General features: G+C 42.5%; 1 protein-coding gene across 5 annotated transcripts in view; it reads right to left on the reverse strand.

The window, feature by feature from the left end:
- The window catches only part of PLEKHS1 (pleckstrin homology domain containing S1), a 42,280-nt gene extending 34,962 nt beyond the window's left edge, over positions 1-7,318 (reverse strand). For 2 of the 5 annotated variants that reach the window (XM_040361576.1, XM_040361575.1), the window contains exon 1: positions 7,148-7,318. In XM_040361576.1, the coding sequence (XP_040217510.1) occupies positions 7,148-7,253 (106 nt within the window). In that variant the 5' untranslated portion in view covers positions 7,254-7,318. The remainder of the gene's footprint in view (positions 1-7,147) is intronic. The other 3 variants (XM_040361579.1, XM_040361577.1, XM_040361578.1) reach the window with 2 other exon arrangements.
- Between the last annotated feature and the right edge of the window lie 7,639 nt (positions 7,319-14,957).

Here is a 14,957-nt window from a genome sequence, read left to right on the forward strand (position 1 = left end):
TATATATACACACACATCACTACACTTCCAACATGGCCAACCACTGGACATGATCATATTACAATTCTATTACACTCTATACATAGAACACTATACCTCCAACATGACCAACCACTGGACATGATCATAATACAACTCTCTTACATTCTATATATACACAACACCACACTTCCAACATGGCCAACCACTGGACATAATCATAATACAATTATATTACATAGAAAGCTACACTTCCAACATGACCAACCACTGGGCATGATAATACGATTCTATTACACTCTATATATATAATACTACACCTTCAAACATGACCAACCATCGGACATGATCATAATACAATTCTATTATATTACGTAGAACACTATGCCTCCAACATGACCAACCACTGGACATGATCATATTACAATTCTCTTACATTCTATATATACACAACCCTACACCTCCAACATGACCGACCACTGGACATAATCATAATACAATTCTATTACATAGAACGCTATACTTCCAACATGACCAACCACTGGGCATGATAATACGTTTCTATTACACTCTATACATAGAATACTACACCTTCAAACAAGACCGACCTTCGGACATGATCATAATTCAATTCTATTACACTCTATGCATAGAATACTACACTTTCAACATGACCAACCACTGGGCATGATAATACGATTCTATTACACTCTATATATATAATACTACACCTTCAAACATGACCAACCATCGGACATGATCATAATACAATTCTATTATATTACATAGAACACTATGCCTCCAACATGACTAACCACTGGACATGATCATATTACAATTCTCTTACATTCTATATATACACAGCACCACACTTCCAACATGACCGACCACTGGACATAATCATAATACAATTCTATTACATAGAACGCTATACTTCCAACATGACCAACCACTGGGCATGATAATACAATTCTATTACACTTTATACATAGAATACTACACTTTCAACATGACCAACCCCTGGACATGACCATAAAACATTTGGATACATCCTACCCCTCCATGACATGATTAATGTTCCTTATCCTCGGTGCTCACTGTGTGTTACTGACCTTGATGAGGAGCACTTAGCAGCACAATCAGTTATATAATAGAACCGGCTCTTACACTAAGGTGTGGCAAATGTTAACCCTTTTTTAGTGCAGTCATAGTCATGAACACTGTTTAGATGTTGTGCCCACATATTTTAGTGATAAATGTTGCATGGGGGACTTTACTTTAAAAAATGCAGCTTAACCAGCTGAAGTGTCATGAGAATGTAAATATTCCTCAGTAGCAATTATTCTTCCCTAGAATGATGAATATATAACAGTGCAGTGATTACCTTGGTTCAGTGAAATTAGTTGCTTGATGGTAAGTACTAGGAGCTACATAAAAATAGTGATTGGTCATATATATTAGAAAATGGGTGGACATGCTGCCTAGATAAAGAGCCCTGTATCCAACTGTATATTCAGAGTCACTGGTTTATAGCCCATATACAGCCTACACATAGAACGATTTACCTGTCCATCCAGAGCCACCTACCAACTGTATCCAGACCTACTGGTTTATAGTCCAGATATATCCTAAATATAAAGCCATCTACCCAACTGCCTATCCACACCTACTGCTTATTAGCCCATGTACAGCCTATATGTAGAACGATTTACCCAACTGTCCACTCAGAGCCACAGGTTTATAGCCAAAATACAACCTATATATAGAGCCATTTACCCAACTGTATCCAGACCTACTGGTTTATAGCCCAGATACATCCTAAATATGAAGCCATCTACCCAACTGTCTGTTTACACCTACTGCTTAATGGCCCATATGCAGCCTACACATAGAATGATTTACTCAACTGTGCATCCAGAGCCACTGGCTTATAGCCCATGTACAACCTGAATATGGAGCCATTAATCCAACTGTTCATCCAGAGCCTCCAGTGTTTAGCCAAGATACAGACTGCATACAGAGCCATTTATCCAACTGTCCACCCAGAGCCTCTGGTGTTTAGCCAAGATACAGACTGCATACAGAGCCATTTATCCAACTGTCCACCCAGAACCTCTGGTGTTTAGCCAAGATATGGACTACAGACTGCATACAGAGCCATTTATCCAACTGTCCACCCAGAGCCTCTGGTGTTTAGCCAAGATACAGACTGCATACAGAGCCATTTATCCAACTGTCCACCCAGAGCCTCCGGTGTTTAGCCAAGATACAGACTACAGACTGCATACATAGCAATTTATCCAACTGTCCACCCAGAGCCTCCAGTGTTTAGCCAAGATACAGACTGCATACAGAGCCATTATGCAACTGTCTATCCAGAACTGCTGCAGAGAAAAGTAGTACAAAGTGCAGTTATCCACAGCAACAGGTCCCTAACTGATTGGATTACAGTACATTTAGTCAATATGGGTGACAGCACTTTGCATGCAGCCATCTCTTTCTGTTCCTATCAAATAAACCAAATTTGTAATTCTTTTATAAAATTTGCACCCATACAGGGCAACGAAGAAAGAGTGGCACAGACATAAAACCTGCATCACTCTTCTAGGCTGAGAAAACCGAGCAGATCCGGCTCCTAATCAATGCAAGGAGTGTAATCCCCTTTGTTAATTAAGAGCAATCTGCTCCCTGTTCTATGCTGTGTCTGTGACAGACACAGCGCAGACGTCTATTCAGCTGGAGCGGCATGCTCCGATCCTTCCATCTGAGACTGCTCTGTCCACAACCCCAACCAAGACCTGAAATAGATCTATCTGTTTAGTTAATGTGGCGCATGCAACAAACGCCAGTTTCCTGTGCCAATATAACTTTGTTATTTACTGTGGGGGAGATTTACTAAAACTGGAGCACTCAGAATCTGGTGCAGCTGTGCATGGTAGCCAATCAGCTTCTAGCTGCAGCTTGTTCATTTATGCTTTGGCAATAAAAGCTGGAAGATGATTGGTTCCTATGCAGAACTGCACCAGATTTTTCACTCTCCAGTTTTAGTAAATCCCCCCCACCCCTGTATTTCCTTCAATAAGCTCATTCTGATGTAAAAGGTAATAAAGTACAGAACTGTATGGGATATTGGTCATCTACTGCCGAACGACACGGATTTCTATCTGGTGATGGTGATGATATTGAGCTCCTGTCAGCAGAATGCTGACGTCAGTTACGGGTAATAAATCCCTTCAGCTGGCGAGTTATCTAACCACACCTGACAATCTCGAACTTGCCAGGAATTACTCGAAAAGTTCAACTTGCTTTAAAGATACAATAGTTATAAATTGTACAGAAGTTCTTATGCAATACTACCTTCCCTTCCCTAATATTCCAATTTCTCCGTAGGACACAAGCAATAGTCTGAATAAAACGTATCCCCCTGCTCTTGTAATTTGCTACCTCCTTTGTCCAAATTATTATTTTTTTCTCTCTATTTATTTAGTTTTTTGTGTATTTTGTGCGTGTACTCGAGAGAGGAGTCGGACTGCAGGAGTTGGGAGTAGGCAGGCCTCCCCCAGAGGCAATCTGCCACCTTTCTCCATGCCCCGGGTGGCAATGGTGGGTGTGTGAGAGGGTCCTCCCACACAGCCTGCCCTACCTGCTCCGCTTTGAAGCCCAACGGGGCAGAGGGACTCCCTATAAGGGAGTGAGAGGATTTGCCCGCTCAACCAGCCCCGTTAGTCCTTCGCCTCTCTTTTTTAGAGACCGCGTGGTCAAAGTGCGTGCATGTTAACCCAATTTCGAGTGCGTGTAAGTGTGGTGGTTTTTGTGGGAGGGGGGTGGGCGTACTAAGCGCAGGCTTACCTCGCATAGCACACCCACCGGGAGCCGGGCTGAGACCACCAAACTCAATTTACATGTAGCCGAGACCGGGATCCGAATCCCTAGCTGCAGAGGTGAATGCCAATCGCGTTGAGCCACCGCAGCTCCCTCTTTTGTCCAAATCACATGCCTTGGATATGGAATCCCTAGCTCTCATGTACTTCCTGCCCATTGGTCTGGCAATTTCATATGTGGGTGGCTCCCTCCTGTCCAACAGTGTTCAATATAAAAAAAAAAAAGCTAGCCAATCAGCCGCTGCATCCAATCAGATACTGGCATGGTTCAGGTATTCTGACAGCTGCGGATGATGACTTTCAATATAAAGTGGCCAGCAGCTGAGATTCCTCCACCCATGCTGAATGGAGGATTGATACATCTCTCTCATTCAACCTGCGTGGATGAACAAGGGAAATCTTCAAGTGTTTGGCCAGATTTAGGGTGACCTAGAAGTTGCATATATGAAGCTTCGTACACACGACCGAGGAACTTGACGGGCGAAACACATAGTTTTGCTCGTCGAGTTCCTTGTTAGGCTGTCGAGGATCTCGGCGAGCCAATTTTCTCCATTCCCGTCGAGGAAAAAGAGAACATGCTCTCTTTTTGGCTTGACGAGTTCCTCGACAGTCACCTCGTCGAAAAGTGTACACACGCCCGGTTTCCTCGGCAAAAAAAAAAAAACCCAGCAAGCTTCTTGCTGGTTTTTGCCGAGAAACTCGGTCGTGTGTACGAGGCCTAAGACTTGGAGATGTACGGTAGTATTTATTTTAATCCTAGGGGTCTATTTATATATTTAAAAAAAAAGTCTCAAGCATTTGCACAGCTGTCACAAATATTTCCCGTAATTTGCCCGATGCCAATATTTTCTTCGATCTTCGGCTCCATCTAGTGACCATAATTCAGTATTTTCCTGAAATACCTCAATTAGTAAAATACCACTTTATGATCACTAGATGGAGCTGATGATCATAGGAAATAAAATGTTTTAGGCAAATGTTTGTGACAGCTGTGTGAATGCTAAAGACATTCACACAGCAATTTTTTTTTTTTTTTTATAGAAATAGACCCCATAGTATTGATCACAGTATAGGTGGACCCTTCCATTGATTCTGCACTCTTTTGTTTGTCTACAGGCCCCTGTTGATGGAACAAAGCTGCTGAGACTATTCTGTCATTATTCCCGGTAGTGACCTTCTTGGCATTCATGTAATGAAACTCTTCTGGTTTGGCCGCATACTGTTCTTTCTCTAGTGACAGAGGTAATGTTCCAGAACAATTCTTTTACATTTAAATCTGACCTCAAGCCTTGCCTTTAGTCTTGCACAGTTGTACAGACTTCTCTCCTGCACTAAAAAGGCTTACTCTCATAGGCGTGCGCACAGGGTGTGCCAGGTGTGCCTGGGCACACCCTAATGACCCTGTGCTGGGCAGATTCCCCCTGCTACTTGGCTGCAGAGAAAGGAACTGGGGAACCAGGGAATCTCTGTCCTCAGTCAAAAGTGAGACATCAGGGGTCTGTTTAGACCCCTGATATTTCACCTAGGCCCACATGGGGCTCCTAAAATTTAAAAACAAATAAATAAATAATATTGTAAATATAGTTTAAAAAAAAAAACACTGGGCCAGATTCAAGAAGCAATTGCGCCTGTGTAACCATAGGTTACACAGCGCAATTGCTTACTTGCTCCGGCGTAGCGAATGCTCCTGATTCAGGAACATCGCTACGCCGACTGCAGCCTAAAATCTGCGTGGCATAAGGCTCTTATGCCACGCAGATTTTAGGCTGCATTCTTGGGTTTTGCCCGCTAGGGGGTGCTCCCATTGTGATCTGTGTATAGTATGCAAATTGCATATTAACACCGATTCACAACGTTGCGCGAGCCCTGCCTACGCAAATTACGTAGTTTGCGTACGTCGGGTTTCGCGTAAGGTTACACATCCTAATAGCAGTCGCAGCCAATGCTATAGGATACCCACGTTCCCGCGTCGCGAGATTTAAAATCGACGTCATTTGCGTAAGTGAATCGTGAATGGCGCTGGACGCCATTCACGTTCACTTTGAAGCAAATGACGTCCTTGCGACGTCATTTGCCGCAATGCACGTCAGGAAAGTTTCCCGACGGAGCATGCGCTCTACGCTCGGCGCGGGAGCGCGCCTAATTTAAATGATTCCCGCCCCCGGCGGGATCATTTACATTGCGCGCGCTTACGCCGGGCAATTTGATGCAGCAGTTACAAAGCATATCATGGCATCCATTGGTGTCCCCACTCCATGCTCCTTCAGGATCGCTTCACATTTAAGTCGGATTAAGCACATGATGTAATGTAGGTCTATCAGCAGCCACTGTATGTGTGCTTGGGGGGTACCATTCTAAATGGCATCATAACACAGCACATACCTAGGGGTATATTTATAAAAAAAAGTTGCAAAGATATTTATCCTGCAAAACAACTTCTACATTCGTTCTGTGGGAATGACAGCAACATTTTATGTTGTTGCTAGGCTACTTTATCTCCAGGTCTGATGTACTACATTATAAAGAATAACGTGAACCAAGGAAATACCACATTATGGCCACTAGATGGAGCTGATGACCATAATCAATAAATATTTGTTATGACAGTCTGCTCCATCTGATTGATTGATTTAATGGATTTATAGTGCGCCAAATACTGGCCCGTCAGGGTTAGTGTCTAAGCGCAAGAAGCATAACTGGAAATATATAAATCAAAACGGGGAGTGAAGGAAATAGAAAAGAGAAAAAAAAAAATATAGTAAATATAGAGATTGATTTACTTATACTGGAGAGTGCAAAATCTGGTGCAGCTCTTCATAGAAACCAATCAGCTTCCAGGTTTTATTTTGTCAAAGTTTAATTGAACAAGCTGAAGTTAGAAGCCGATTGGCTACCATGCACAGATGCACCAGACGTTTCCAGTTTTAGTAAATCAACCCCATAATGTGGTATTTTTCTAATGCAGGCTCTATTTATGAATAAAGAACATTCGACCTGGAGAGAAAGTATCCCAGTAACATTGAAATGTATCCCCATTTGCACAGGACGAATGCACATTTATGCAGATTTGTTATAAATACACCCCATAGTACTGAGAATGGCATTACCTAAAGGTATGAAGCCAGCCGTAGAGTCAGAACTTTCACAAAAGGAGCCAGATTTCGCACTGCTGAGAACACAGCGATTGCAGCAGCATGAATCTAAAAAAGCAAAGTCAATTTCTGCAACATTTTAAATTGACCCAGCTTGCAATCCCTTTAAGTATAAAAAATCATCCAATCACTTACCAGGCATCGTTTCTGGAGCAGCTGGTGCAATTTTCAGCAGCAAAAGCTCCCCCTCACCCTGTTCCTCGAGTCGGAAAATTGACCCGTACACCTTGTTGGCTTGCATTTAAAATAATGCCTTGGTTTCCTCCAGGTGCTCTGGTTTCCTCCCATACTCCAATGACATGCTGGTAGGTTAATTGGCTCCTGTCTCAAATTAGCCTTAGTACAGTATGTATGAATGTGAGTTCAGGAGCTTAGAGTGTAAGCTCCCTGAGGGCAGGGACTGATGTGAATGTATAATATATATGTAAAGCGCTGCGTAAATTGACAGCACTGTATAAGTAACTGTAATAAATAAATAAAAAAAATTGCGAAGTGTGGCTGATTTACCAAAGAAGTAAAGCCCGTTCACTTTGCAAAGGCAATTTTCACTTAGCTTAGTGAATGAGGTGAAGTTTTGCTGAGTTGGACCATCCAATCAGGAAAAAAAAATATATTTTTTTTATTTTTTTTTGCAAAATTGGGTATTCTGTGCAAAAGTGTTTTTTTTTTTTATCAGCATTCACTTGCATTGTAAAAATTAAATTTGCTAAGTGAACGGTCTTTAGTAGATCAGCCGTATGGCTTAGAACTCTCTATGTGCGCGGTGCAGCCAGACAGGTGAATACTTACAGGTGTGTGTTGCCTCCAGCTGATCCTGCTGTGTACTGAGTGGCACGCTATGCGCCCTGCTGTTATATGTACATAGCTTGCATGAAATTTGATCTGCTAGGAATTCCCCTTCTGCAAAGCGTCGTCCAGGGGAATTTCACCGCCGCCTTAGCCAGTATAGGGAAAAACCAAAATACCACTCGCTTTCTTTTTTATTTATTTTTTGCAAAGATTACAGATTATTAACTTCCTTGAGATCGTGTTATTGTACTATCATAGCAGAGCCATTTCATGATCAGACCAGGATAGCTTGGAGACAGAACAATGCAGAATCAATCTGGACTATTCACTTTCATGGGGAAACTTTCCAAAACAGTAAATGCCATACAGTAAAGAGAATCTTAAAGTAGAACTCAAACTAAATATAACAAGAATAGTCCATCAAAGGTGAAATAACAAAACAAGCTTTTGCTGCTATCTGCACCTGCAACCTGGAGATATGCCCTGCAGTGCGTTTGTTCTGCCACTAGATGTCCTCAGTCTTAGCCCAGGTTGTCTTGGACCAACCCCCCAGCTTGTGAAAGGAGAAGCAGCACAGTGATAAGGTTAATTTGAAATGTAACCTCTGAAGGTAGGGATCAATAAACACTTAAAGCGGGAGTTCACCCATAAAACATTTTTTACCCGTAGATTGATGCTCATTTTGTCTAGGGGAATCGGCTAGTTGTTTTAAAATCTGAGCAGTACTTACCGTTGTAGAGAACGATCTTCTCCGCCGCTTCCGGGTATGGGTCTTCGGGAGTGGGCGTTCCTTCTTGATTGACAGTCTTCTGACAGGCTTCCGACGGTCGCATCCATCGCGTCACGAGTAGCCGAAAGAAGCCGAACGTCGGTGCGGCTCTATACGGCGCCTGCGCACCGACGTTCGGCTACTTTCGGAAAATCGTGACGCGATGGATGCGACCGTCGGAAGACTGTCAATCAAAATAGGAACGTCCAGTCCCGCAGCCCATACCCGGAAGCGGTGGAGAAGATCGCTCTCTACAACGGTAAGTACTGCTCGGATTTTAAAACAACTAGCCGATTCCCCAAGACAAAATGAGCATCAATCTAAGGGTAAAAAATTGTATTTCCGGGTGAACCTCCACTTTAAAAAGGGGTCGTACCATCATCCAAAATATAGATATAGAAAAATTGGTTCTGAGGTCCCCAAACCAGAGAGCCAAAGAAGGGGGGTGGGGCCATTTGTTGGACTATCGCGGTACTGGTAACATAAATATAAAATGTACAAAAACAATTGTAAATATAGAAAACATTTTTATTAAATACAGCATCAGTGAAGACGCAACAGGGGGTACAAAATTAAAAGAATTAACGACCAACGCAACAGCAGTATGGCAATCCCCAAGAGGGGGAGAAGAATAGTGGGTTGAGAGTCATGACAATCATCTTGACTAGTTTCGCGGCTTCAGCCGCTTCATCAGAAGCATGTCTAGAAAACCCCACAAGCGAGTGAGGCGGGTGCCACCACACAGGGTCCCGTATGGCGACCAGGGGGCACGCATATGTATGGATGGACCTACTTGAATACAAATAATGTGTTGCATGTAGGGGGCCCCGGGAACGGGAGCCCAGACTGAGGCATGTGTATAGAACCACATGTAACCTCCACAGAGAGTGTCCATGGTGATGGACCCAAGAGGGAGGGGGACCACAAAGGGTCCCATGGTGGCGTCAGGATAGTGGCACTGTGGGCTGGGTGATGCCACAGGGTTCCTGGGGTCCAGCATTCTTGTGGCCTCACCCAGCCCACAGTGCTGGGCTGTGTCTTCACTGATGCTGTATTTAATTAAAATGTTTTCTATATTTACAATTACCGTGATTGTCCTACAAATGGCCCCACCCCCCTTCTTTGGCTCTCTGGTTTGGGGACCTCAGAACCAATTTCTCTATATCTACAGTGATAAGGTTATCTCTCTGTGACTTTATCCTCCTATCAGCATGCATCAGTACATGAATTAATTGGCTTCTTGTGCTGGCTAAGCTGTGCTGTACAAGGTACAGGGGCCACATTAGGCTGATCCCGGGTCATAATTCAGTACTTACACTGCATGTGTTAAAAAAATAACTTTTAAAGCGTAACTTTTGTTGAGAAAAAAACATTCCCCTCTCGGTGATCTGTGTACATTGGAGGGATTTTACCAAACTTATTTGCAGATTCCTACCTTTTGTTATTCTCGCATTGAGGCCCATGGGTAAGACTGTGTTAATAAGCATTTTTGTAATAATAATAATAATTCTGAAGAAGTCACTGTTTGTTCCTCTGTGCCCCTTATAATTATGAGCCAGCTGCTGCACCTGCAGGGCTCTAATGAGGAAAGTGGCAGGGTCTGCATCCCTTTAGTTGGGGATGCCTGAAATCTGACTTGAATCTTAGTGCAGACTTCTGGGAAAATCAGTTAGCCAATCACACAAGCAGGAAATGATGTTTCTGGGGGGCGTTCTGAACAACCTCTGTATACAGAACACCTCCAGGTTGCCATATTACATTGCACTTACAGAGCTGAAGATTGAAAAGGAAAGAAAATTTTTAATAACATTCAATTACAATATGACTTGTGTCGCTATATTATTATTATTTTTTTATTTGCTAGTTTTTTTCCGACTTTAATGATGTAACTATCTTTTATAACTGTCTAAAGTTCAGATTTAAAGTTTTCCTTTTTTTTGCAATTTCTTTTTTTTTTCTTTTTTTTATTCAGTTTTTACCTATTTTCTCCCTTCTCCCCATCTCAGCACTGCTGATCTCCTGAAGTCTGTTCCAGCCACATGATTGCTCTTGACTGCACTCCTGGTGGTGACAACATTTGGCCATGCCATTGGCACATCTGCCTGTACCATCCACCCGGAGTGCATGTGGCAGGGTGACAACACAGGAGACAGGGACAGGGGGTTGTCACCCTATTACGGGTGTGTCTTTGATGTTCTAGGCTCCCAAAAAATGGGTTGAGTAATGCTGGGTGTCATACAACCCAGAAGAGAACTGTGAGCTGGATGACGTGGTGCAGAGGACAGTGCAGAGGGTGAGTATTGCAGCTAGAACTCATTTTTATTTTCTCATTTTTATTAGATTTTTATTTCCAAGTAAAAACAAGACATAACAACAAAGCAATCTATTACAGAACAGATTTTTATTTGCAAACACTTGGGCAAAGTTGATTTGAAAAGATGGAAGAAACTGATGCCATATAAAATTGTTATTTGCAGTGGACAATCTTTGCCTGTGTTCACCCCCATCCACTGCCTTTGCAGCTTATAGTGTGGCTCAACTAAGTGTTTTTACCATCCCCAACTGCAAGTGTGAACAATCAGTAAAAGGATTTTCTGACATTCAGATTCAATGAGCTGGATTGTTCTCTACTTCTTTCCCATTCTGGGTTCTTCCTTCTTCTTGTCCTGTGCAGGGTTCTTCTCTTCTTCTTGTCCTGTGCTGGGTTCTTCTCTTCTTCTTGTCCTGTGCTGGGTTCTTCTCTTCTTATTGCAATGTGCTGGGTTCTTCTCTTCTTCTTGTCCTGTGCTGGGTTCTTCTCTTCTTCTTGTCCTGTGCTGGGTTCTTCTCTTCTTCTTGTCCTGTGCTGGGTTCTTCTCCTTTTGTCCTGTGCTGGGTTCTTCTCCTTTTATCCTGTGCTGGGTTCTTCTCCTTTTGTCCTGTGCTGGGTTCTTCTCTTCTTCTTGTCCTGTGCTGGGTTCTTCTCCTCTTGTTCTGTGCTGGGTTCTTCTCTTCTTCTTGTCCTATGCTGGGTTCTTCTCCTTTTGTCCTGTGCTGGGTTCTTCTCTTCTTCTTGTCCTATGCTGGGTTCTTCTCCTTTTGTCCTGTGCTGGGTTCTTCTCTTCTTCTTGTCCTATGCTGGGTTCTTCTCCTTTTGTCCTGTGCTGGGTTTCCTCTCTTCTTCTTGTCCCACACTGTGTTCTTTTCTCGTTGTCCTGTGCTGGGTTATTTTCTTCTTCTTGTCCTAAACTGAATTCTTCTGTACTTTTTGTCCTGTGCTAGGTTCTTTTTTTTTTCTTGTCGTTTACTTGTGCCTTATTTTTTTTCTTGTCTTGTTCCACCTTATCTTTGTTCTGTTCTTGATATGTATCACCTTCTTCTAATGTGCTAGATTGATCTCTCTATCTTTTAGTTTGTCTCTCCTTCTTCTCCTAAGCTGTATTGTTCTCTGCTTCTAGTCCTGTGCTGGGTTATTTTCTTTATATTGTCCTGTGTTAGCTTTTACTCTTCTTCTTACCCTGTACTTAAGACTTATTTTTTTAATTTCCTGTTCCACCTCATCTTTGTTCTGTTCTTGATCTTTCTCTTATTTTTGTCGTAAGCTTGATTCTTCTCTGTTTCTTGTCTTGTTCAGGGTTCTTCTCTTCCTCTAGTCCTGTGCTGGGTTCTTCTCTTCTTCTAGTCCTGGGCTTGGTTCTTCTCTTTTTCTAGTCCTGAGCTTAGTTCTTCTCTTCTTCTTGTCCTGTGCTGGGTTCTTTTCTTCTTCTAGTCCTGAGCTTAGTTCTTCTCTTCTTCTAGTCCTGAGCTTGGTTCTACTCTTCTTCTTGTCCCGTGCTAGGATCTTCTCTTCTTTCCTGTGCTGGGTTATTACTTTCCTCTTGTCGTACACTGAGTTATTTTTTTCTTGTCCTGTGCAAAGTTATTTTCTTCTTCTTGTCCTGTGCTAGGTTCTTTTCTTCTTGCTTGAAGCTTAATTCTTCTCTACTTGTCCTGTGCTATGTTTTGTTTTCTCTTCTTTTTGTCCTTTACTTGAGCATTTGTTTTCTTGTTCTGTTCCACCTTTGTTGTGTTCTTGATCTCTCTTACCTCCCTCCTTTAATGTGCTGAATCTCTCTATCCTGTGCTTGGTTTGTCTCTTCCTGTCCTAAGCTGGATTATTTTCTTCTTCTTGTTCTGTGCTGGGTTGATCTCTCTTTTTTTTTTTATCCTGTGCTTGGTTCTTTAGGTTTTCTTGTCCTGTGCTGAGTTCTTTTTGTTGTCCCATGCTGGGGTCTTCTGTTTTTCTTGTCCTATGCAGAGTTATTCTCTTTTCTTGTTCCAAGCTGGATTCTTTTCTACTTCTTGTCCTGTGCCAGGTTCTTCTCTTCTTGTCCTGCACTGGGTTCTTCTCTACTTCTTGTCTTGTGTTGGGTTCTTCTGGGTTCTTCTCTTCTTCTTTTCATGTTCTGGGTTCTTCTCTTCTTCTTTTCATGTGCTGGGTTCTTCTCTTCTTCTTTTCGTGTGCTGGGTCCTTCTCTTCTTCTTGTCCTGTGCTGGGTTCTTCTGTTCTTCTTGTCCTGCACTGGGTTCTTCTCTTCTTCGTGTCCTATGTTGAGTTTTACTCTTTCTTCTTGTCCTGTTCTGGGTTCTACTCCTCTTTTTTCCCATGCTGACTACTTTATGTCCTGTACTGGGTTCTTTATTTTTTTTGTCCTGTGCTGAGTTATTTTGTTCTTATTGTCCCATACTGGAGCCTTCTTATTTTCTTGTGCTGTGCTTTATCCTTCTCCTCTTCTTTTTTTCCTGTTCCACTTTGTCCTGTTCTTGAACGTGCTCTCCTTCTTGTAATGTGCTGAACTCTGTATCCTGTGTTGGGTTCTTTTCTTCTTGTTCCCTGTGCTTATTTGTTCTCTTCTTGTCTTGTGATGGGTCTTTTCTTTTTCTTGTCCTATACTGAGTTATTTTCTTTTTCTTGTCATATGCTGAGTTCTTCTCTTCTACTTGTCCTAAACTGAGTTATTTTCTTCTTGTCCTTTACTGAGTTCTTTTCTTCTTGTCCTATACTGAGTTCTTTTCTACTTGTCCTATACTGAGTTATTTTCTTCTTGTCCTATACTGAGTTCTTTTCTTCTTGTCCTATACTGAGTTCTTTTCTACTTGTCCTATACTGAGTTATTTTCTTCTTGTCCTATACTGAGTTCATTTCTTCTTCTTGTTCAGTGGTTGGTTCTTCTCCTTTTCCTGTCATATGCTGAGTTCTTCTCTTCTTCGTGTCCTGCTTTGGGTTCCTTTTTTCTTCATCTCATTTTGTTCTTGAACCTTTTCTTCTTCTTGCAATGTACTTGGTCTCCCTGTTCATCTTTTATTGCCCTGTGTGGCATTCTTCTCTTCTTCTTGTCCTCTGCTTAGGCTTTCTTCTCCTTGGGTTCCCCTCTTTATCATCATGGCCCATTTCTTGTACTTCTACTCTTCAGTCTTCTTCTTTTCTCTGCACTTTGGTCTTTCTCCTCTTAGTATCCTGTGCTGGATCTCTCCTCCTTTTTTTTTTGTCATATCCTTGATCATCCTCTTCTGTTTTCTACACATGCTCGGCTTCATTCTTTTTATTCATTGTCATGTGCAAGGTCCTACTTTCCGTCTTTATTGTCACTGTGGCACATATTCCTCCACATTCAAAAACCCAGACTAAGGGTGAAGCTCTTTCATTTTTGATATTCTTAAACTTGGCCACTCTTCCCCTGAATAAATGAGTCTTAATGTAATGGGACTGTATGCAGAATGCGTTACCTGAAATAATGACCTCCGAGGCATCAGGTGGGCTAAACTTGGCCGCAGGCCTTTATTGCTGGTATTATTTATTTAAATTGACCATGTTTATTAAGCAATTAACCAATTCAATACACACCATATAACAGATCACTCATTTAACTTAACCACCACCATTCATCAACCCAGTCACTACGACTCGGGTTGGATACACTTTATTAATAACTAACCCCTCTTGTTCATTACAAACCAAGAGAGTGAACCAGCAATAATTAGGCCGCGACAAGGGAGGGGGGGAGGGAGTTTTCAGGTAGGGGACACCTTGCGTTCTGACTGCTGCAGCCTGCTGCCTGGCTTAAATAACTTTCTCCCCTTCCAGAAGGTTCCACCTGGACGTGTGACCTGCTCCTAAACTACCCATTGGACCCTGGCTAATCCCCTGAGCTCTTTACCTTACAGGTGTGCAGGGGGAGGGGCCACCCTCCCCTCCCAGAGGCCCAAATTACCTATTAATCCCCAGGTGGGGGAAAAGGGGGACTTAAGCTATCCCTCTGCAACATCCCCATGTGCTCAGGGAGCTTAAGCAGCTCCCCTCACATTCATGGGACTGTATGCAGAATGCGTTACCTGAAATAATGACCTCCGAGGCATCAGGTGGGCTAA

This window comes from Rana temporaria, chromosome 8, assembly GCF_905171775.1.
Source record: "Rana temporaria chromosome 8, aRanTem1.1, whole genome shotgun sequence".
Taxonomy (NCBI): Eukaryota; Metazoa; Chordata; class Amphibia; order Anura; family Ranidae; genus Rana; species Rana temporaria.